Raw genomic sequence first — 22,598 nt, 5'->3', positions numbered from 1 at the left:
CGCTTTGGTCTCCATCGTGCACTAGAAGATCGGTACGCGACGGACACATTTATCACTGGCGCTGTGGTTTGTGCATGAGCTTAAACATCGCGTTCAAGCTGCAGCATTCGAGAAGCCTGCTGTCCAAGGGTAGCATCAGATTGAGTGATATATCATCCCGCGGGCTAAACTCAGCATGGAAAATTCAGGGAGGAGTATCATCATGTTACAAAACGAGCGTGGTGAACTGCGCCGGGCAGACGAAGACCTTGCGCCCGTCGTCGCTGTTGTCCTCGACATCCGATGTTGCACACGAAATCAACGGGGGCGTCACGAGCAGCCTCTACGTCATCTCCCAGATCTCTATGCCTGCGACAGTGTTGAACACTCTGTCAAATGACCTCTCCTCCTCGAACAGTCGCTTGAGCGCCGCAAGGGGCTCACCGACGAAGACCTCCCCAGCGCCGCAGCGCCGTATTTGCGCCTCAACACGCCTGCGCCTGGTCAGCGACGCCCTGAAGTTATTGTCCTCCGACTCTTCGCTCTCGTGACGCTCGTCCACATCAGGAAAACCTGAATTCCCTAAGTTTCACTAATTTAGGGCAAATTATGCCTGACTCCCTAATCATACTCTCATTTGGGATAATTAGTCCTAATGGCCATAATGTCCACTAATGATGATACAGTTTGATGACATTATCTCAAGTAGACATACTGGCAAATGAAATGTAAACATGGCATGTATACTTTGATATACTATTGCCTACTACTTATACAGTTATGACATATGCACTTCAGTTCTGATCAGACTTTGTGACCTCTGTATGCAGCATAAGCATGCAATGAGGTCCTCAGGCATGATCCTTAGTCATGAAAAACACAATGGTATGTTTCTTGAATGACAGGCAAGCATACAGGACAAACAACAGTTACAACGAAATCATATCCCAATTTAACTAGAGTCCAGACAAACCAACAAATTTACACTGGGAGGGTGAGGAGCGATTACCGGACGCGTAGTCATCTCGCACAGCCCGGTGTTCGTCCAGGAATTCGCTCATGCGGGACGCCGGGGGAGTGCTCGAGAGGCCGGAGAGAGACACGGGTGCAGAGCCGCGAGGCGGGGGCGAGTCGACAGGAGGGGCATGCAAACGCAAACGCGCGTCGGTAGAAGAAGTGAGCCCGCGCATGTGAAGATGCGTCGAACGAGAGGGGTATCCCGAGCTCGACCCATACCCTAACCCGCCCGGGTACAGACTCACCGCAGGGGGCGAGAAAGCATGAGCAATATACATCATCAGTAAGCACACTGGCAACGGGAGAGATCGCGCACCAAAGGCACTCTGGCAAGCCGTCTGCGGAGGCCCTGACCATGCGCGAGTCACGCAAGAGCTTGCACGCGAGCTCCCCTTTGCCGACGAACCGTCGATCGACTGGGGTACTATGAACCCACCTGCACAAACGCCACGTCAGCAGCAGCACAGCCAGAATACGACTTACCTCGGTAGTACCGACGTACCCGCCCCGCTCAATGCGCGTCCCGTGCCCACGTGTCCGACCAACCGTTCTCCGCCGCCCTCGCACCCAAGATCGACCGGAGCGAGGGCAATCGACCTGCCCAGTCGGACATTCGCGTCTGGGCTGGCGCGACTAAGACGCGTGTCGCGTGGGAGCGGGGGTACTTGGTCGGGCGCGCCGGTCTTTGAGCGGTGTATCGGCTGGGCCGTTGCGGTCCTCGCTTGGGGCCACTAACGTGTCTTGTCCCTCCGGGGAGTTAAATGACATCGCGGTGGGCGCGAGCGCGGGTGCGGCGATCCACGTCAGCGGGAGCCGGTTGGCCGCAAGGTGCACGGACAGGTTGTGCAACCTCGCGGCCGGCTTGAGGGCTGGATGGCGCCACTTGACGCGTTGAGTGGCCGTCCGGTAGGTGTTGAGGATCGGGGAGAGAGTCGACCGCCGAAAGCAGACGGGTAGGCGGGGCGGGAGGAGGAGCCAACGCCGTGACGGGACTTCGAACTTTCCAGGAGCCCGCCGGGAAACTCCGAGGCGGGCGCTTGTTACGTGGCTCGTCGGACGCGCGGCTCTGCGCTCGACTCTCGCAACGACCTCCCTCCTCCACCTTCCTCGCGCCCCGTCAGCCGTTCGATCACTAACGGCGTCACCCCAACCAACGACCCGCAATATGCGTACCGAGCTGCGCGAGACCACCGCGCGCTCGGTACCGGGAGCCGTCCCGCCGCCACAACACAAGGCCGGAGGCGGACCAACTACGCGCCCTGCGCGACGGCAGGCTTGACGCGTCAGTGCGTACGCTAAAGCCCCGACAAGAGCATGTCAGCAAGTCCGACGCACAGGCCCCGGCTCACTCCGCGAGCGAAGACCATCGCGCCGGCGCGCGCTTTCAACGCGAAGACGACCGATCAGCCCGCTGCGCGACGCGCAACGAGACGGTCCACGCCCACGCACAACGCGACACGTCCCCTGCACACGCGGTCTCGCCACACCGGTACGAGCAAGCCCGGTCGCGCGCAGGTACGAGCAAGCCCGGTCGCGCGCAAGTGCGAGCGCAGACAAGGCCCTGCCAGTCATGCCGCGGAACGACGCGTCTTGCGCTCGCAAGACCGCCTCGATCGACGCGCCAACGCGCACAATCGAGCACACTGAGCACCGGCACGCGCACGGACGAGCCACCGCGAAGGAGCAAGCTTGGAGAGCCAGCAGAGTGGAGAGGAGACTCGGAGCTGGGATGACTCCGGTGAGTACATTTGTCCCTCAACCTTCATGGCTCCCCTCTCTGCCTCCTCCTCACACATGTTCTGTGCACCGCCCTCCCTTGCACGACGCGTGCGTGCCCGTCAAACACACCTGCCGCCTTCCGCTGCCTCCCAACCTTCCGGCGCATTGCCGACGCACCTCGAACAAGCACCCATCCGCAGAACATCAGCAGCGCCGCGCGCCGGGAACCGTGGCTCGGCCGCTTGCTTACCTGCACTTGCGGCCACTCGCTTGCTGGGCAGGCTGTTCATTCACTCATCCACCCACCCACTGACGCACCCGCTTGCCCACCCGCAAACCCGCGCGGGTAAGGGTACGGTTCGAGCCGGATATACCCATGGGTATACCCGTGCTCTGCCCTAGGACTCCGCGCGCAGGAACTTCACGGAGTGGATTACGGACTAGCAGGTGCGCAACTGATATCCGTGAACTGTTTGCCTAAATATCTTACTGACTTACATTACGATCCCTGAGGTACGAAGGAATCGTTCTTATGACTGGAGGGGATGAAACGCCTTACAGTGGCGCCCGATTTGGAAGGAGTCCACGTGACTTTTTGAGGCCCAGATAAGCAAAGATAAGTAACTGATACTAATGTCCTATTAGTGGGACCTAAAATTTGAAACTCCCAGACGACGCGACTTGCACCAACAGATACAAATAAATGCTGTGGCTAGCTGCTCTGTCCTGGGGTGAGGGGCCATGAAACGCACTCCAGTGGCGCCCAATATGGAAACTGGGGACAGCAATCATATATCTTGCTGGCTGGCTGGCTACCATGGCAGTGGCCACATTCTGTTGGCTGTCTATAGTGTCAATCAGTAATCAACTATACATTTTATTGTGGAGCTCCTTCTATAACCTTGCTATCCCATGTCCAAAGAGTGTTGTATTTGTACACATGACTTTGAGGAGAGTGACATAGGCGACCATCTGACTATAGCAAGCAGAGGGACTAGGTATCCAGGGTATAGCAAGATTATACCAGACTATCTAGTTATGAGCTTGTGCTCGCGCTATCATTTGCATCAAATGCTCCTCCATTGCTGCCAAGCGTTCATCAAGGGTCTGCAGGGTTTCCTCATCTGTTACTTCATCCTCTGCATCTGCGGTGAGCTGCGCCCACATCTCCTCCATTGCTGTGAGCCGCTGGTCAAGGTTCTGCAGGATTTCTTCTTCAGTCATATCTTCATTTGCTTCCGCCATCAGCTGCGTCCACTTTTCCTCCATTGCCTTCAGCCGCTGGTCAAAGGTCTCCAGGATTTCTTCAGTCAGTCATCCCCTCGTAGGCCTCTGCTGGCATGCACTCAAAAGGCTTGGCCTGGGAGTTGACCATGTCTTCATCTACTGATTCCTGATCCATTGCGTTGAAGTTGCATCCACTGTCATTGCTGCTGCCAGTAGCATTGTGGTAGTCCCAATAGTGCCTGCTGTTCATTCATGAACATACTATCGGCATTGTTACAAGTGGTCCTGTCTACGTACAAGGACAAGAATGGGTTCTGTATGGGCGCCATAGTGGCTGGATTGACCCAATACATATACCAGGGCCCAGCTGTCCCGTGCGTGGGTTGAGCTGTTGACATGACCGTGGCGGCGGTATGGTCGGTGATGGGCGTGGGGGCAGACATAGCCACAGGAATTGTGATGCCGGGGAGGATCAATGTTGTGGTGTTATGGAAGTGCAACTTTAATGATAAATGTAGACGCCCGTCTAGGAAAATTGCCCTTGTTAAGCGCTCTTGTCTAGTGCTTGGTGGCATTTGCTCAGATGTCTGATCCTCATCTGACTGATGAAGCCCCTGACAGGGCCGTCAGAGTAATTGTACAAAATCCCGATTGACATGGGTCACTGTCATATTTGTTTGATTGTCATATTTGTTTGGCTACGCCCATGTATTTGTGGTGCTTCAAATGGCTTAGTTTACGTCGAACACATGTGTACTTACAGTGGTGCTTAATGACGCTTAATGGCTTAGCGTGTCAAGTTTGGTGTAGTAACAGCCTGCAAACGGTAAGCCGCCTAAGACAGCTAAGCACATCAAGTGAGTTGTCAAGCCATGCGAAGCCACACGAAGCTGCCTAAGCCAGTTAAAGCAATCTGTAGTTTTACTGATCCGGGGGGGCCGGGCAGCTGCAAGACACCCGGATTGTAAGTCATGTCCGTCTGAGTCTCCGGCCCGTCTATTTAAGTTGACGACGGGTACGCGGGGTGTGTCGCCGAGGCGGTGGCTGCAGTGTGTCACTCCAGAACAGTGGCAGTCGGGTGGTCGGGAGGGACAAGGGGAGGAGCCTATGAGAAGAGAATGGTTCGCGTAAGCGCCGGACGCGCAGCCACCGGCTAGGCGCTGGCGACCAGCGCGCAGCTGATGTTGGCAGACATGCTGTGTCGGTGGCACCTCATGGAACCGCGCCAAAGCAGTACCGCCCGACTCTCCTGCATCAGGAGAGTCGGAAGATACCGCATTCGTGCGGTATCGTCCACGACGAGAGGAGGGGTGGGGGCGGCGGCGGGTGGCGGGTGGCTGGCGCGCGCGCAAGCTCGGCGGGCTTGCGGCGTCGTCGGGACCGCGTCACACCGCGCGGAACCGGTACCGCCCGACTCTCCTGCATCAGGAGAGTCGGACGATACCGCATTCGTGCGGTATCGTCCACGGCGAGAGGAGGGGTAGGGGCGGAGGCGGGTGGCGGGTGGCTGGCACGCGCGCAAGCTCGGCGGGCTTGCGGCGTCGTCGGGACCGCGTCACACCGCGCGGAACCGGTACCGCCCGACTCTCCTGCATCAGGAGAGTCGGACGATACCGCATGCGTGCGGTATCGTCCACGGCGAGAGGATGGGAGGGGGCGGCGGCGGGTGGCGGGTGGCTGGCGCGCGAGCGATGTTGGCGGGCTTGCGGCGTCGTCGGGACCGCGCAAAACTGCGCGAAACCGGTACCGCCCGACTCTCCTGCATCAGGAGAGTCGGATGATACCGCATTCGTGCGGTTCGCTGCCGGCGGGAGGAACGGTGGGGGGAGCAGCAGGTGGTGGGTGGCTGGCGCGCGTGCGATCTTCGCGGATTTGCTGCGTCGGCGGCACCTCACGAAACCGCGCGAATCCAAGACCGTCTGACTCTCCTGTATCAGGAGAATCGGACGATACTTCAATCGCGCGGAAGCGTGGAGCTGTCGTGCCGGTATCCCTGTCACTAGTCACCGGGCTGCTTGAAGACCTGGCAGCCAGGTCTTGCAGCCCTGTTTCAGGGCGAGTGCAGCAATTTATATGGCCTATTTTACTCACCTTTTGTGCCTTTGTCCCCTTCTACTCCCTCCCGCCTCACCGCGGGACGTTCGCGTCGCGTTGTTCGACGCGGATGGGGTGGTTCTGGGTGCTTGAGCAGCTAGGATCGCTCGAGCGCCCTCAGCCACAATTTCGGGCTCCGCGTGTGTGCGAGCCTCGGCACACGCACGGAGCCCGAAACGTCGCCAAACCCCGCTGAGTTTGGCTGGTCGGCACAGCGTTTGTGCCGTGCTGAGTTGCATCCGCCTGGAAATTCCAGGCGGATGCAACTCCGCACGGCACAGGCGCCATGAGTCATCAGCGGCTGCGCACCAACTTGTGCCTTTCTCTCCTCAACCGTCATCTGCTGGCCCTGCTCAGCCTCTGCAACTCTCCCTCTCTGCCATCCATCCCGAAATACCTGTTTAAAGTCATGGTAAGTAATACTTTGTCACTATTCTACTATTATTTGGGCTAAATGCCTGTTTATTTCCGACTTTTGGAACTTGTAGCCCACACCGGATTTTCCTAAGCTACCTGACGGTTTTCCTGGGCGATTGGAGTACAAGGAGGACAAATGGGTGTAGTGAGTAGTGAATAGGACTATCTGTTGGTTTGTACTGACCTTTCTGTAGCTTTTCTTTGGCATATCCGTATGGGATCCCTGCCTGGGTCATCACTGAGCTGCCAGGCGAGTGGGTGCGCATCCCTAACCGTCCGGAGTCCTATCCTCCCATCTTCCGTCTCAACGACCACCCTCTCAATCCCCACCGGGGAGATCCCACCGCCAATTGCTACCTCTACATCATAGACAACAGCAAGCTTGCTGCTGCTGCCACGACTGCGAAGAAGCCAACCGAGTGGAACCTACCGCATGTCGCAGAGGAGCATGCGTTGGACATAGGTGAGTTTTGTGTGCCTTATATGCAGCCCTAGCTTATGTATGAGCAGGATGGTTGCGTCTGCGTGGCCGTGACACGATGCTGGGCCTTGCTGCCTACCTTAACGTGTCACAACGTGCTGCTTTCTGGTTGCAGGCCTTGGTGCGTGCCTCCATTGTGGCACAGAAGTGAGTCATTATGGCATTCTGATACATGCACATGGCTGATGTTTTGCAGGGACATGCCTGTCCCACTTGTGCAGCGTTACCTCAACTCTCGCAGCCGTGTGATGGGGCCACGTGAGAAGTGCTCGCGTGAGGCGCCTGTCAAGGCAGCAAATGGGGAGTGGATCAAGGGCACCGAGTTTGAGCGACTTGTGCTGAGCAAGGGCCTGAAGGGTACCAAGGACCGTAAGCGCATCTATGCCATCACGCAGTCCCAGCAGGTGCAGAATGGTGTTCTGGCACCCAACGTGGAGGCTAAATCATTCACTGGAGGGGATGGTGAGGATGCTGAGATCCGTAGGGAGCTTGCAAAGGTACGCTTCTATCTGCTTTCTTGGGACTTGTCTGACTTGTCTGCAGGTGGGCGGTGAGCTGGGTGTACACATTATCCGCACTGTCCAGCCTGAGCTTTACCACCGTTTGGAGTTGCATGCTAAGCTCCTGGGGTACTTCCGCCCTGGGACCATGAGCAACGTCTGCTTTGGTGGAAGCCAGCTGAATGTCTCTACACCTGACTACCTTGATAAGCTCCAGAAAGGTCCGTTTTTTTGCCTTTCTGTTATTTGTGATGACTTAGCTTGGTTTACTACAGGACCCATGGACTTGTCTGACAGTCTGGGTTTCTTTGGCGGCGTGCATCAAGACGAGCATGACTCCATAGGTGCAATGTCTGTCATGACCGTTTTCTCGAAGTTGCACGCGGGCATCCACCCCGGGCTCTTCCTCTTCCCTGAGTGTTACGCGTTCGTGCGGCTGCCGGACGGGTTCACAGAGGATGAGTCAGAGAGGTCTAGCCTACTCTCTGTCTTGTTCTCTGGCCTTCATTGGCACATGGGAATGAGCCCGTATGTCTCTGACAATACGGTGGAGATTGCGCAGGACGCTGTGCGTCTGAATCATGTCATGTATCCCATGAGCCGTGTCATGGATGGGAACTCCATGCTTGCGCTTGGTGCAGTTGGGCAGAAGGCCATTAACATCCCGCCTGAGATGTACAATCCAACGTAAGTCTTGACTTCATTCTTATGCAGTCTTGCTCATGTGCATGCAGGTATGACCGCGACCACAAGATCTACAGTAACTACCTCAACTACGCTGTTGATGGTCTCAACATTGGGGACAGGCGCACTGTTGCGTCTTTCATGGTGCGCCAGCTGTATAACCTTGTCTTCCATCTTTGGCGTCAAGCCGATGTTGGTCCTTCTCTTAACCCAGACGTGTTCTTCAGCGCGTTCTCTGCGGTTGATGAGGAGGGCCAGCGCATCACATTCACTGACACGGACTTGGTCCCTGTCCTTGAACATCGGCCTGATGAGCCTGAGTATGTGCATGAAACCATCCTTGCACGCGCTCAGGCTTGGAGGGAGTGGAAGGAGCACAAGCTGCGTTATGCGGCTGTCATTCCACGAGCCACATATGACAATCGCATTGTGGACCTCCGCAAAGAGATGGGGACTGAGAACCCTGCGCCTGTTCCTGTTACACGTCCCGGAAGTAAGTACTGCAATTATTCAACTTTACTGTTTTTCTGACTGTTCTTGCAGGATCCCAGCAACCCAGTATGTCTTTTTGTTGTTCCTTGTGCCTGTCTGCTCATATACACATTGCAGAGAAAGCTCCTGTGCCGTCCAAGGGCAAGAAGGCGAAGCCCAAGCCGAAGTCCAAGCCAGCCAAGGGCAAGAAGCGCGCTCACGCAGAGGTGGAGGATGGTATGGATTCTGATGAGAGACCTGCCCAACGAGGTAAGAGTTTTGTCTGTCATGGTTTGGACTTCATCTCATGTTTTTACAGCACGTTTGGACTTAGAAAATGGAGATGGTACGATTATTTTCGAGATTTGTTCGGTTTTATATTTTACTGACCTTTCCCTTGCAGCCCGTAAAGTTATAGGCCTTCCACGTCGTGCTACACGTGTTATGGCTGTGGACGGACCTGCTGTAGATCAGCCTAGCAGTTCTGCTGGGCCATCTCAGCATGGGGGAGGTATGACTTTGCGGCCGCGTGGTCCCAGTAAGAAGTCTGTTGTAAAGTAGTGCCTCCATTTTATTCATTTTCCCTCTAGACCCTACAGTGTCTGACAGAGAGGATGGTCAATCCCTGCTGTATGTGCCTCTGGATGCACTTATGGTCCCTCCAAAGTTGTCTGCACGCACTGCAGATGAGTCTGAGTCCGAAGATGAAGGTGCGCTTTTTTGCATTCTCAGCATAAAGTCCTGACTGACCTCTGTTCATTGCATAAGATGACGAGGATGAGACCCAGGAAGCTCCTGTCTTGTCTCCTGCAGCTCAGTCATCAGGAAGTGCAAGTGCAAAGTGTGAGTTGCTATTTTTATTTCTGGACACCAAGGCTCATGTTCAACTTAGCGTATGCGGTTGCTCTCTCGCTGTTCACTGCAGCAAAGTTCCAGGCTGCAAACCAGATGCTGCGCAATGTTGCCAGTGTTCTGCAGTCTGAGGATTCAGCTGCCGGATCTGTTTCACGCCAGCTTCTTGATGGCCTGCTTGATGCTATGGAGAGCAAGGACTCTGCAGCTGCGCGCTCTGTTGGGTTTGCAGTTTTGCTGCAACGTGTATGTGTCTCTGTTCCATGTCTAGGTTGCATTTCTGACTTAGAATGATTGCAGAACTGGTCTGCGCAGACAAGGTACGAGCGGGATGACTCCCTGCAGCACCTCAAGCGCGCGGTTCTTAGGTCTGAAATAATGATGATGAACTACTATGCTTGGCTCTGGCTGGACTGTGTTCCTGTCAACTACTGCTCAAGGTTTCTCTCATCCTCTGCTCCCTCCGCTGCTGCCAATGACTGGCTTGGCCGTCTTGCCATTGCGGTGAACGATGGCTTCAAGTCGTATGACTTGGTCACTCTCCAGCGCCAGGACTTCCTTCCTGATCTTCCCCCCCATTCCATCACCATGCCAAGAGCTCGTTTCACCGCTGATCGGCGTTACACTGCATCCATCGACTTCATTCAGCGCACCCTGCGCACATGGCTGGACTTCCCGAAGAATTCCTCGTATGTGCGCTCCCTCTTCATACGCGCTATCATCTCGGCCTTTGGCTGCTCAGATGTCCTTCTTCTGGACGGTGTCTGGGATGTCTACCAGCGCGCTGAGTCTTCCCTTCTCATCCTGGACGACCGTCGGCGTCGCCTCCCTTCCACCCATCTAGATCCTCTGTTCCATGATCTCCGTGCACTCCCAGTCCTCTCCCAGCCTACCTCGCCAGATGCTTGTGCTTTTGCGGAGTTCCTTCGCCTTCGTTCCTCCTCACTTCCACCACTGTCCTCTGCATCCTCTCGCTCCACTCCGCCAGCACCTCAGCTCACCTTGCAACCTTCCGACTCTGCTGCACCAGGCTTAGAAGCGCTCCACCGCTTTGTCATGGACTGCTATGGCTTGCTGGACCATCTTCTAGATGGTAAGCAGATCACGCAGACTCGGCTCCAGAACTGGTGCTTGAGGAATGAGGACAAGTACTTGCCATTCCGGGAGCTTGCCCGTGGTTGCCGAGCGGTGACGTCTCTCCAGGGTCCCTTCCATCCTACCAACATCGACAAGCCAGGAGGGATTGCAAGTGCATTTATCTTCCGCTGCATCACTTTTGGCGCAGAGGCTTCCTATCACTCCCCTACCTTCTTTGCCACACTGGAAGACTTTGTCGCCCTGCGCAACGCTCATCCCTCTGACTACATCTGCAACAAGAATGCGTATGGCTCACATGCCGTGGGCCGTGATGCTAGCCATGGCGAGGCAATGTTTGCAGCTGCACCTCATTTTGTGGAGTTCTTCTCTGACCACCCAAATGTTCCATTCCTCGATGCCCGCAAGGAGTTCTTACTCGAGCCCCGTGTCCCAGGCAGTACCCGGAAGCTCCTCCCTGGCTGTGGGCCACTTACTGCCACTCTTCTTGCATCAGACTTTGTGTATGCAGGAAAGGTGAAGATGCCAACAGTGCCTGAGATGGGCCATGTGGTTGCGTCATTGAAGTTAGGTGCACGGGCTGGTCTCATTCGTCTTGGACTTCTCAGCGGTGTGTCTGCTACTGAAGGTGAAGTGTGCACAGCCTTTGTGCTTGCATATAATCATCTTGAAGCCAAGCTGCCTGCTGCTGTGAAGTCTAGGATGAATTTTGATGTGATCATGCTGGAACATGCCTTGTGTAAATTGAAGCGTAGTGGTACATACTTCAAAGTGTAGCGTACTTGTAAAGACTCATTATGCCAATATCATACAGTCATGCTGTTCCAATCCTTTATACTATTCTGTTATGTGCACTGTTCCAAACTGCATGAAACTGATTGTTTCTAGGCTGTGTACACAAGTGCCCAGCGACTTGTTATTGCTGCATCACTAGGTCCACAAAGTCATGTAACTGTAACTTTTGTTATCAACATGATTTAATACAAAGTGTTGCTGCTCAATGCCCATGGCAGTTGAAGGTACTTATAAGCATGATTGTGTATGTGCTTAAGAATCACACATCCTTTGTGCAACAAAAGATAACAAGCTTCATTCCCATGTGCTGCACATGGCTTGGCTTCGTTTAGGAAGCGCCCAAAATTGTCACATAAAGATCAACCTTGAGCGTTCATCCCCTTTGTTCCCTGCTCTCATCATGTCCATCACTGTCACCTATATTGAACCTTCACGCAACTTTTATGTGCACAGCCAGACCCCTTGCATGTTGCCATGGGCATGCAGGGTGCCTGATTTTGCCTGAGGCCCATGTAGGAGTTTGTTTTCTTGTGTACCGATTGGCTATGCGTAGATGCACCGCCATATGCCTTGTGGGTTCTGGGGGCTTCAACGGCTATGCCGTCTAGGACAAGCGTACGTCATGTTGGACGTCTGAGGATCTACATGTCAGTGATTCATCTGCATCGTACCCTCTCTTGTCTTGCGGATTCTGGGGGCTTCCACGGCTATGCCATCTTTGACAAGCGTACGTCATGTTGGACGTCTGAGGACCTACCTGTCAGTGATTCATCTGCATCATACCCTCTCTTGTCTTGTGGATTCTGGGGGCTTCCACGGCTAAGCCATCTTGGACAAGCGTACGTCATGTTGGACGTCTGAGGATCTACATGTCAGTGATTCATCTGCATCGTACCCTCTCTTGTCTTGCGGATTCTGGGGGCTTCCACGGCTATGCCATCTTTGACAAGCGTACGTCATGTTGGACGTCTGAGGACCTACCTGTCAGTGATTCATCTGCATCATACCCTCTCTTGTCTTGCGGATTCTGGGGGCTTCCACGGCTATGCCATCTTGGACAAGCGTACGTCATGTTGGACGTCTGAGGACCTACATGTCAGTGATTCATCTGCATCGTACCCTCTCTTGTCTTGTGGATTCTGGGGGCTTCAACAGCTATGCTGTCTTGGACAAGCGTACGTCATGTTGGACGTCTGAGGATCTACGTGTCAGTGATTCATCTGCATCGTACCCTCTCTTGTCTTGTGGATTCTGGGGGCTTCAACAGCTATGCTGTCTTGGACAAGCGTACGTCATGTTGGACGTCTGAGGATCTACGTGTCAGTGATTCATCTGCATCGTACCCTCTCTTGTCTTGTGGATTCTGGGGGATTGAATGGCTATGCCGTCCCAGACAAGTGTGCGTCATGTTGCATGTCTGAGGACCCACATGTCAATGATTCATCTGCTTTGTAGCCCATCTTGTCTGTGATTGTCTGTACACTTGTCTTCACCAGTATGTGTTCTTGTGATACAAGATACCTTACTCAATTTGACATCTAGGGGATGGTGCCTATGTAGGTGCTTAGTTGTTTCATGGGTTCCCAGAAGTGGGCATGGTAGGTAACCAACTGATTGGGGCTTTGATTGTGATTCACTGACATGGCTTCTTCCTCAGGGACCTCCACGCAATTCTTGTCACACAACCATTTCACCTATCGTAGGATATTACTCATTTGGCTTCACTCCCTTCACCTCATTCATGGCTGTTCAAAGACATGGCCAGTCTTTGCGCATTCATGAATGATCCCGCCACTTTATTCCATTTGGGACTAGCTGATGTCTAAGCCTCGGCAATGCATGTGATGAATTCTGCTGAATGAGGAACTGTCTCGGATCAACCCCGTGTGTCACGTGTTTGATGGTTTCAGTAAGCTATCTACTTCTATCCGCATCAGATTGATGGGCTCTAACAAGAAGCCATATGGTTCATTCCGCAGCAGCTTCTATTAGCATCAGATTGATGATCACGGACACAAAGCTATCTACTTCTATCCGCATCAGATTGATGGGCTCTAACAAGAAGCCATATGCTTCCTTCCGCAGCAGCTTCTATTAGCATCAGATTGATGATCACGGACACAAAGCTATCTACTTCTATCCGCATCAGATTGATGGGCTCTAACAAGAAGCCATATGGTTCCTTCCGCAGCAGTTTCTATTAGCATCAGATTGATGATCACAGACACAAAGCTATCTGCTTCTATCCGCATCAGATTGATGGGCTCTAACAAGAAGCCATATGCTTCCTTCCACAGCTGGTTGATACAATCAAAGAAGTGATCCAATCCCAATCACAGGTCCAATGCAATTTGTCACATATGCAACCGTGAGCGTGGAATCACTCCTTGTTTCCCCCGTCTTCCCACTGGACATAGCTGAGGGTGCATTCTTTGTGTCTGGCCTTTGCTATACGCTCGCCACTGTTGCAGACCATGGCTCGGACCACACAGAACGCATCCAAGAGTGTAGGGTTGTCTGATTATCGACAACGTAGCAACCTGTCAAGAGAGCAGATCCTGGCGCTGATCAATGGTGTTACGGACGATGAAGACATGGAGCTGGATGAGCAGGAGGACAAGCCTGAGTCTGAGCAAGAGAGCAATGTTACAGACCATGACCAGTCAAGCATTGTGTGTGCACTGTTTGTACCATTGTTAGCGGATGAATGACACATTTTCAGTACTGTTACCGGTGCCATAACGGTGGCAGCCTTGTCACCTGTTGCCGCTGCACCCGGGATGTCTGTGCGCAGTGTCTTGGGCGGTTGGACTTCTCTGCCATACAGGATGTGTGGAGCTTCATATGCCCCGTATGCCATGGGGAAGATAAACAGTTGAAGGACGAGCCATACTACGTGAGTCATGCACCTTTTCATTTGTTTTCAGAACATCATCTGTGCATAGGCATTCTATCTTGGCCGGTCCATTCCGGCCGTGCAAGAGCCCTGCCCAGTTGTAGGCACAAACATTGGCCCACGGAAAGCCTTCTGTTCCACTGCACCCGTTGTCATCTTATCCTTCCGGCTCAAGTCACTTGGCAACCGTGGCAGTGTCCCGTTGATGTTGCGCACCCATCTTGAAAGTTATTTTTGGTGTACCGACAACCTCCACTACCACGATATCGTCTTTGATTTCCATACTGTGAAGGATGCCGCAATTCATGCCAGGCGTATGAAGAGTCTGTATGCTGACATAATCTCGTATGTAGGCACTAATCTGATGGTGCATATGCTTATTGGCTGTGTGTTAGCGTCCCAAATGTCCGCCTTGTCACCTTCATCTACACGCACAGCAACGTGCACACAGGCGACCTATACCATGCTCATGATGCAACCTCGCCTATAGACGAGGTGAGTCTCTGACATATTTGATTAGTCTTGTCTGACATCTTGTAGTGGTTCAACATTGTGCTCACCGATGAGTTCAAAGTACTATGCGACAAGGTCTCACAGCATTGGATGTTCATCCTTGCCTGTGGTGCCATTGTCAACAACAACACCGCACGCATGCACCTCAAGCGTCAACTTCTCGAGTACAAGGTCCCCTTTGCGTTTGGCTTCTCAGCCGCAACGTTCAATGCCCACCTCAGCTCCGACTTCATCATCCACTTTGCCACACGCGTCATCATCCAGCTTGCTGTCCCTCTTCGCCACACAATGGCTCGTATGCTTAACATGTCCTTCAGCCTCCGTCTCCACAGTGGTGTCATTGTCTTCCGCTACCACAACAGCATGGAGAACACCCCATCGATCACTGTCGAGAACTATGTGTGGCACCACCCAAACCTTGCACCTGGCGGGATGCGCATACCATCCCAGTGCCCTGATTGCATGCGGCTTGGTACCCTGAAGCCCATCAAAAGTGTCGAGCGCGATACCATGCAGTACTTTGCTGGCTTCAAGTGCAAGCGCTGCAAGTGGATGAAAAGAAAGTGGGTGAGCTATGACCCAAGGGATGGAAACTTGGTGGACAAGGTGAACGGTAAATGGTTCCTGGATATCATAGATCCTGACGATGGGGAGGTGGCCTCATCCATTGATGCTGATGCTCCTGAGGATGATGGGATTAAGGCGGAAGAGTTGTACTACGCAAGGGCTTGAGGCCAGTCTGATTATTACGTGGATTTAACTCCACTGTGCCATGCATGTATATCCCAATGTAGTTGTCTATTATGCCAATGGTCTGCATTCACAGTATCACAGATATAACTACGGAGATTCTGATCTGCTGATCCGCATGCGCTTCACATCCTCTCTGGCTTCCTCAACTTCACTGTCATCATCCTCATAGCCCACGTTCCGTTTCACTTTCCGGGTAGGTGATGTCTTCCGCAAGGCTGCTTGGATGCGTTCCTGATTGATCTCCTGTATAAAGATTAGATGCAATAAAACATACAGTCAGCCTAATCTGTGCGTACATTCTCAATGCTCCGGTCAAGAACACAGATTGATCGTAGCTTGTTGATTAGCTTGTACTTTTTCTTGCCTCTTGGAACCACAGCAAAGGACGTCTGGATCTCAACAAGCTGTCCAACACTCAAGGCAGTTGGATGAGATTGTTTGAACTGATACTTGCTGGTACAGTGTTATTCATGAGCCAGTGTACAAATGTCTTAAATAATACACTTACCTGCGACTAGATCCATCCAGCTTGACCCGCTCATAGAACTGCACAGCATTATCGGTTGTGAAGACCTCATCTGTAACCCGGCTTTGCAAGATGTGTCTTGGATCATAGTCATTGGGAAATGGGATGATGCTCGTGACTGCTGCTTCACTACGGGGGGTGAGGTACCGGTTATGAAAGTCAAGAACAATGTGTCCCTGTTCTCGCTTGACATCCATATCTTGCAATGACCCCGACCCAAGCCTTGATTCCAGGAATTGATGAATTGCAAGAACCGCAACAGCTCCCTGGTCAAACAGCGGATCTGCCAGGCCTCCAATGCGCACATATTGCTCTGTGTGGACAACCTTGGTCTGTGCTATGCTGCATATATGATCAGATATGCTATATATGTTGTAGGGTAAGTCACATACTCCGACTCCTTTGTGATGGGTGGTAACTTGGTCTTTAACAGATACCCTTGAATACTGAGTACCATTTCTTCAGCCACTGCATCGTCCTTTCCGCCATAGACAAGCAACTTGTCCTTGCCAGACCCATGGTTCAGAACATCCGCAGATGCACGTAAGTGATCAGCCTATGTAATGCCTGCATTATTAGCTCATGAATAATTTATTATGTCAGTACGCACAGCAGCCATGGTCACAAGTTGCTTTGATGCTTTCTTGCCGCTCTGAGCCAGGGTCAATTCATTGTGTAATTGTTGTCCTTCAGTCTGTGAGTCTTTGTCTGTGATGTATCTGCAGCTGAACATACTGTACTTGTTGGATGCATCGTACAGCTTGACGAGAGCCATGAGTGCAGGATGAAAGGATGCAGTGGGATACTGGCTAGCACACCAACACACGTCCAGCCAGCATCCTTGAGAAGACTGGCTATATTCCCATCAACACATGCATCTGAAACATCTGATGCTTCCATGAGTATTAATCAATGGAATGCCAGACTTCCACAGGATCGCTGGACTTTGTCAGCCATGATTGTTTGAAATCCCTCAGTTTTACACTGACTCCTATGCATTTGTGTGTTGCCTGAGCTGTCGAATGTGGCTGTTCGGAGCGTATGCAGCAGTTTATGTAGCTGTCTAGCTTGTGTTTCCAAGATATTGTGCATGCTTCTGTTTCTGATGGCAACTATCAGTATCACACTAATCACACGATTGATGGATATCTGATTGATCCACTGATAGATAACTCACTCACGCTCTGTATAAGTAGACTGAAATCTCTCCAAGCAGCCCCAGTACCTCATCCCATTCATACCAATAATCTGTCATGTCTGCGTGAGTCATTGTTCATTTGTGGCTTGGGTGTGTCTCATACTGCAGCTGTATCAGATCTAGTAGTACAAAGCATGGGGCTGTAAACACCCCTAAGAAGCTGCGTGCTGCTACCCAGTCGTAAGTGCTTTGTCCATGACCTCACTCACTGTACTGAACTATATTTATACTCCATCTTTCAGCTTCAAGGCTATGATGGGCAAGATTGAACCTGAGGAGGTATTTGACAGTGGAGATGACTATGTCCCAAGGCCAAAGCAGAAGCCGTACGTGATTGTCTTTGTTATGTAAGCTGATGTAGGTAATGATGTACAACAGCAGACAGCCAGCTAAGCGTGGACCTCCCAAGCAGTGTGTTATTATCAATTGATCTTATGTCTTTCACTCACTATACATTACATATACAGTCCATCTGCAAGGGCCAAGGCCAGCGCTGCTGAAGTCCGCCGCTTCATTGATGATGAAGCTCGGGAGGCCAGAGGGATTGAGGGCACTGACAATTATCAAGACCATTATGATGAAGATATTGTTGAGCTTTCTGATGAAGAGGATGACCAGCAGGAGATAGCAGATGTGGCTACAATTGTGTCGAGTGATGATGAGCCTGTTGTGTAAGTGGTTTGATATAACCTCATCAATGCATTGCTGACAAAATGACCTCTAGATCTACCAAAGGCCATGCCTCTACCTCAAGACTGAGAAGACGTCGCTCCATCCTGTAAGTTGTCAGCTTCTCTCTTGATATGCTGTCTCTCATTCATGTGTTTTCAGTGAAATGTCCAGGTCAAGGTGTGTACACAGTGACTGGTTTCACAGAGTTGATATACATGTCAATTAGCCCTGACTGGGACACTGACCTTGTGGGTTCAACCCCAGATAGTCCCATCAAAAGGTACATTCCAGAGCAGTGCAATATCAGCTTATTGTCTATGCTCATTGATTGATAGGGCAAACCTGACAGGTCCGCCAGACAGTCCAGCAACACCATCCCCAAGGTTTGAATTATTCATGTAGGAATATATGCATGCTGACCTTTAACAGTAAAGATAAAGTGAGAGCCAAGCGGTAGGTTGTTTGTTGTGTCATTGCAATGTCATCTGATCTTAGGAGTGTAGCATTGAGCGACCAAGTCCTGTTGCAGATGAAGAAGAGTCCCTGAAAGCATCACCAACCAAGAAGTCACGTACAACGGTGTAAGTTATGTTATCAGATTAGATGATCAACAGCTGACCATGTTTACAGCAATAAAGGCAAAGGCAAGGCAAAGGCGGTAGTCCTTTCCGATGCAGAGGATAATCCATTCATTGCTGGAACAAGTAACAAGTACGTCATTTGTTCACTGTCACATGAATTTGTTGATAGCTGTGATATACAGGGAGGCTGTGTTCATTGGGGGCAAACAGTAAATGGTCTCCATTTTGATGTGAACGGCATTGAACCTTTGGGTACCAGACTTGACACTGTCATTGAGATACCAGAAACCCTCAAGCGTGGGAAGCAACCATCTGGGTATGTCTTTTGTCTGAAAATAGAATCATGCTTCTGATGATCATCCAACAGAAAGGACAGAGATGATGCTGCTGGTGTTCCTGGTGCAGTGTGAGTTTCAACCGCTGTACTAATTATATATCCACATATACTGACAGGCTCATTAGCTACATGATGCCCAAGCTTGAGCTCTTTCCCCCTACAGGCAATGAGTGAGAGAAACTGCTTCACAGTATAGATGTACATTGTTGATATGCATCAACAGGCACTGCAAGCAATTGGACAAGGACAGTGTTGAGGGATGGCTTGAGAACACATATGCAGATATGTGGCCTATGCGGTATGTCAATGACCCAGCTCATGTATATTGTGCTCATCAATATGTTCAAGTAAACATGATGTTCCTGAGCATGCGTTTGTTGAGACAAATCCTGTCATCAATGCATTCCAGGAACATGGCATTTATATCCACAGACAGTAAGTAAGACACACATATGTGCTATTATGCCCATTGATCCAATCAACACAGGAACTTCAAGCGCACTATCCAGTGGTCCTTCACTGGCAACTGGCTTGTCAACCCTGCCTGTGCAAGCCCTAAGAACTTCTCTGCTAGCCTACCTGGCTACACTCGCCCAGTCATCACCTTCAATGGCAATCCTATCATCAACTTCACCCTGGGTCTTGTAGAGTTCAGCTATCTCATGGAAGGCAACCTCGACTACATTCATGATAAGCGGAGCAAGTACATCACCATCACGCCATTTGCAGTGGAGCTTGATCTCGCATGGGGATTCTGGTGTGAGGTGCTGGGTCAAGGTGACCTGATGTTGGGATCCTTCAAGAGGGCTGAGGGATACATGTCCTTTAACACCCTGCCTGCGAAGATATCTGGTAAGTATGATATTATATTCATGATGTTCCTGCTCATACAGCAATAGATGAATCCCAATCCCGCCCATCGTACTCCAGAAAGTCCTTTGTTGACCTGACTAAGGTCGTCAAGAGCCCCATGAAGGACAAGGTGTCCTCACCGTCTGCCTCCAAGCACCCCAAGTCCCGCAGCCGGCCTGCGGAAATATCAAGCTCACAGGTAGCAGTGTCTTCAAACCAGAAGAGTATGTTTTTTGTGGCCTTGTGATGGTCATGGACATGCTCTTATTTTTGTGATTTCACAGTACCCATCTGGGATGCCAGGCACTATTTTGAGCAGCAGGAGGCCCCTGTCTTTGACATTGAGACAATTGCCGCCAACTGTCCTATTGTTGAGAAGGAGCCAGCGCACCATTCTGTTGTGGCTGTGCTGCACACTGTGTCCACCTATGGTCGTGCAGGTGAGCCTACCAATCTGTCACTCAATGTTGTTGGTGTTGTCATCTTGGTTGGGAATGAGGCTAGGGGTAACTGAACATGGACTTATCGCAATGTGTATGCCTTATGTCTGTATGACACTATGAACATATGAATATGCTGCTACGCCTGATAACATGTGTGCAATATGAACCAATCACATGCCACTGCTCAATGGATGAGAAAATCATGTTACATGCATACATGTGATGTGAAAAAGTCATGTGATATGAAGATTGCAGTACACATGTTCAAGGTCAACCATACTTTGGCGTCTAACATCTCTTCCTCCAACCACCATGAAGCTGTGTATGCAAACTGGATTTTTTACCTTCACAGTTCTTCTGTGCTGGGCATGGGCTTTGATTGGCTGCAGTACCAACACCACCACCACACAGCTCATGACAGACACCTGGAATGTCACAAGCTGTGTCACAGTCCATTGTGTGCTTGCAGACACACATCCCAAAATGTCTGCACCCTGTACAGGGATGGTTCAGGATAGCACCATTACAAAAACGCTTCCACAACATTGGCACCCACTTGACATCCAAAAGCCACTATTGTTCACACCCTTGATTCAACTTATGGGCAGTTTTGTAGTGCCGCGTATCATGCTGAAACCTTTGGTCCAGCAGATTAAACTTGCCCTGTCCCGCAATGTGATGTTTTCACATGACTACTCTGCAAAAGTATCAGGGCTGCTTGTAGATCAATGTGCCCACCATAACCATGTGCAGTCATTTATGCAACAGTTTGACTATCATGAGCATATATTCAAAAAGGTTGTTGAAGCCCAACAAAACAAGCAGAAAATGTGGCAGTATGGGGGAGGAGCCAAGAGGCATGTAGCAGCGGAGCAATGGACTTGGTCCCAACTCCAGCCATTTTGGGATGCATCTTATGATTTGCTGCCAGACCATTCCATGCCCGATGACCGCTTTGTGTTTGCAACACATTGCAGGACAGATGATGTAAAAGCATTTTCAGCAGAGTCAAAAAATTTGCTTGTGGCCCGTATCCCATTGCAGCAATTGGTTACGCTACCTCACAAGCATCTAAAAATCATAACAAAGCTACACAATATTCAATGTCCATTGAAATCATCAGTGACCACCATACGTACCGCAGTACTGTCTCACCAGTGTCAAAGTCAATGCAGTACATGTGTGTCACTTCTCCAAAAATGGAGTGGACATGTAAAGTCAACAGCACGGGTGCAGAAGTTCCGCAATACCACCAAATTTGATGCATCATCCAGCATACCTTTCCCACCACCACCACCAAGCCCACTTCTGATACAGCAAGTCATAGCTGATTACTCCAAAGCTATTCATCCACTACAACATGCAGAAACTGGCTGCGCAGTGTGTGGCTTATTGACTCCATTTTCAAGACTGCATCCTCTGTCAACAGTATCTCACAAATTGCATGTCCTTGAAACAGATGGCACAGGTGTGACAAGAAAAGAACGACAGTCAGAACGTGATCATGTAGAGGAACTAAAAGGGCCTGTTCTTCTCCCAAAGTCTTCACATGTTTGTCAGAACTGCAAGATGACATTGGACAATGGCACAGCACCACAACAGGCACTAGCCAATGGGCTGTGGATTGGAGAGGTACCTGTGCAGTTGCAGAACCTGACTTGGGCTGAGCGCACTCTCATTAGCCGAGTTAACCATAACAGATGTGTTGTTCGTGTCAAGGGCTCTCTGCAGAGTAAAATGATAGCCAATGCAGTATGCCATACCATACCTATGCCAAAGGTATACAATGCATTACCCCCTAGCCCTGAGGAGCTGGATGAAGTGCTTGCATACATATATATTGGCCCAACAAAACCATTGGCCAAGGAACATCATCGCACTCCACTGCTAGTGAGACGCAATAAAGTGGCCAATGCTCTGGAATGGCTCAAGCTCAATCACATAGACTATGCAGACCTCACCATATCTTACAAGAATTTGAACATGTATTCTGAGGACAGTCCTCCTGTCATTGTAGACTATCATCCTGGTGATGGCGGTGTGTAGGTTGCGAGTCTCCCAGGGCCGTATGAGGTGGCAGGGAGCAGGGGTCGATAGTCGGTAGAAACGACGGGTTTCGTTGTCGGACGATGTTGACGTAACTATTAGCAGTCACGGAAGGAAGGAGGGGGAGGGAAGTGGTTAGGCTACGCTGCCCGAGGTTCGTTCCGCTGAACGATGGAACCGCTGTTCCCGCAAAGACACGCAAATACGCAGAGTTCGCTATACGCACGCTCGCCGCTGTCGCCGCAGATCCGCAAGAGAGAGAGAGAGATTTATACGCCGCTAAGAAAACAGAGCTGTCCTAGTTCGCAGGAGTTGCCTCTAACCGTCCGCTCTCGAAGTGGTGGTGGTAAGTAAGTCCCCCCCCCTCGCGCCAGCACGCCATGTCCTTCCCCTCCCGACTTCCCACGCCCTCAAACCTTCCCGACTCTCCCCGTTCTCTCCCCTACTCCC

The 22,598-nt window shown here is 51.4% G+C and overlaps 6 protein-coding genes across 6 annotated transcripts; 4 read left to right on the top strand and 2 right to left on the bottom strand.

The window, feature by feature from the left end:
• Window positions 1–3,747: 3,747 nt before the first annotated feature.
• Window positions 3,748–4,385, bottom strand: C8Q71DRAFT_723198 (uncharacterized protein; the record flags this gene model as incomplete). Its single annotated transcript, XM_047921573.1, has 3 exons — window positions 3,748–3,996; window positions 4,088–4,181; window positions 4,240–4,385. 3 exons carry the CDS (start codon window positions 4,383–4,385, stop codon window positions 3,748–3,750), a joined length of 489 nt encoding a protein of 162 aa, XP_047779987.1.
• Window positions 4,386–10,029: 5,644 nt separating this feature from the next.
• C8Q71DRAFT_706298 (uncharacterized protein) lies at window positions 10,030–11,313 on the top strand (the record flags this gene model as incomplete). Its single annotated transcript, XM_047920493.1, has 3 exons — window positions 10,030–10,255; window positions 10,430–10,946; window positions 10,977–11,313. The coding sequence occupies 3 exons, from the start codon at window positions 10,030–10,032 to the stop codon at window positions 11,311–11,313; spliced, it is 1,080 nt and encodes a 359-aa protein (XP_047779986.1).
• A 2,492-nt stretch (window positions 11,314–13,805) lies between these two features.
• C8Q71DRAFT_723196 (uncharacterized protein) lies at window positions 13,806–15,472 on the top strand (the record flags this gene model as incomplete). Its single annotated transcript, XM_047921572.1, has 5 exons — window positions 13,806–14,003; window positions 14,054–14,227; window positions 14,277–14,554; window positions 14,623–14,722; window positions 14,768–15,472. 5 exons carry the CDS (start codon window positions 13,806–13,808, stop codon window positions 15,470–15,472), a joined length of 1,455 nt encoding a protein of 484 aa, XP_047779985.1.
• Window positions 15,473–15,580: 108 nt separating this feature from the next.
• On the bottom strand, window positions 15,581–16,482 carry C8Q71DRAFT_706152 (uncharacterized protein; the record flags this gene model as incomplete). Its single annotated transcript, XM_047920488.1, has 4 exons — window positions 15,581–15,724; window positions 15,790–15,946; window positions 16,002–16,382; window positions 16,418–16,482. Coding segments are annotated over 4 exons (747 nt in total), but the record flags the coding sequence as incomplete, so codon positions are not given.
• A 790-nt stretch (window positions 16,483–17,272) lies between these two features.
• Window positions 17,273–20,173, top strand: C8Q71DRAFT_857116 (uncharacterized protein; the record flags this gene model as incomplete). The annotated part of the gene is made up of 21 exons (XM_047927374.1): window positions 17,273–17,280; window positions 17,335–17,397; window positions 17,460–17,543; window positions 17,599–17,628; window positions 17,685–17,888; window positions 17,942–17,995; window positions 18,049–18,066; window positions 18,116–18,169; window positions 18,225–18,272; window positions 18,319–18,342; window positions 18,393–18,470; window positions 18,520–18,600; window positions 18,653–18,679; window positions 18,730–18,786; window positions 18,838–18,876; window positions 18,933–18,977; window positions 19,031–19,105; window positions 19,156–19,242; window positions 19,295–19,659; window positions 19,707–19,883; window positions 19,944–20,173. The coding sequence occupies 21 exons, from the start codon at window positions 17,273–17,275 to the stop codon at window positions 20,171–20,173; spliced, it is 1,848 nt and encodes a 615-aa protein (XP_047779983.1).
• Window positions 20,174–21,572: 1,399 nt separating this feature from the next.
• C8Q71DRAFT_706314 (uncharacterized protein) lies at window positions 21,573–22,148 on the top strand (the record flags this gene model as incomplete). Its single annotated transcript, XM_047920497.1, has 1 exon — window positions 21,573–22,148. A coding segment is annotated over one exon (576 nt), but the record flags the coding sequence as incomplete, so codon positions are not given.
• Between the last annotated feature and the right edge of the window lie 450 nt (window positions 22,149–22,598).

Source organism: Rhodofomes roseus, assembly GCF_022264815.1.
Source record: "Rhodofomes roseus strain CIRM-BRFM 1785 chromosome Unknown C8Q71scaffold_8, whole genome shotgun sequence".
NCBI classification, from domain to species: domain Eukaryota; kingdom Fungi; phylum Basidiomycota; class Agaricomycetes; order Polyporales; family Fomitopsidaceae; genus Rhodofomes; species Rhodofomes roseus.
Note: the sequence above shows the minus strand (reverse complement) of the source record. Positions and strands in the feature narration are given on the sequence as shown.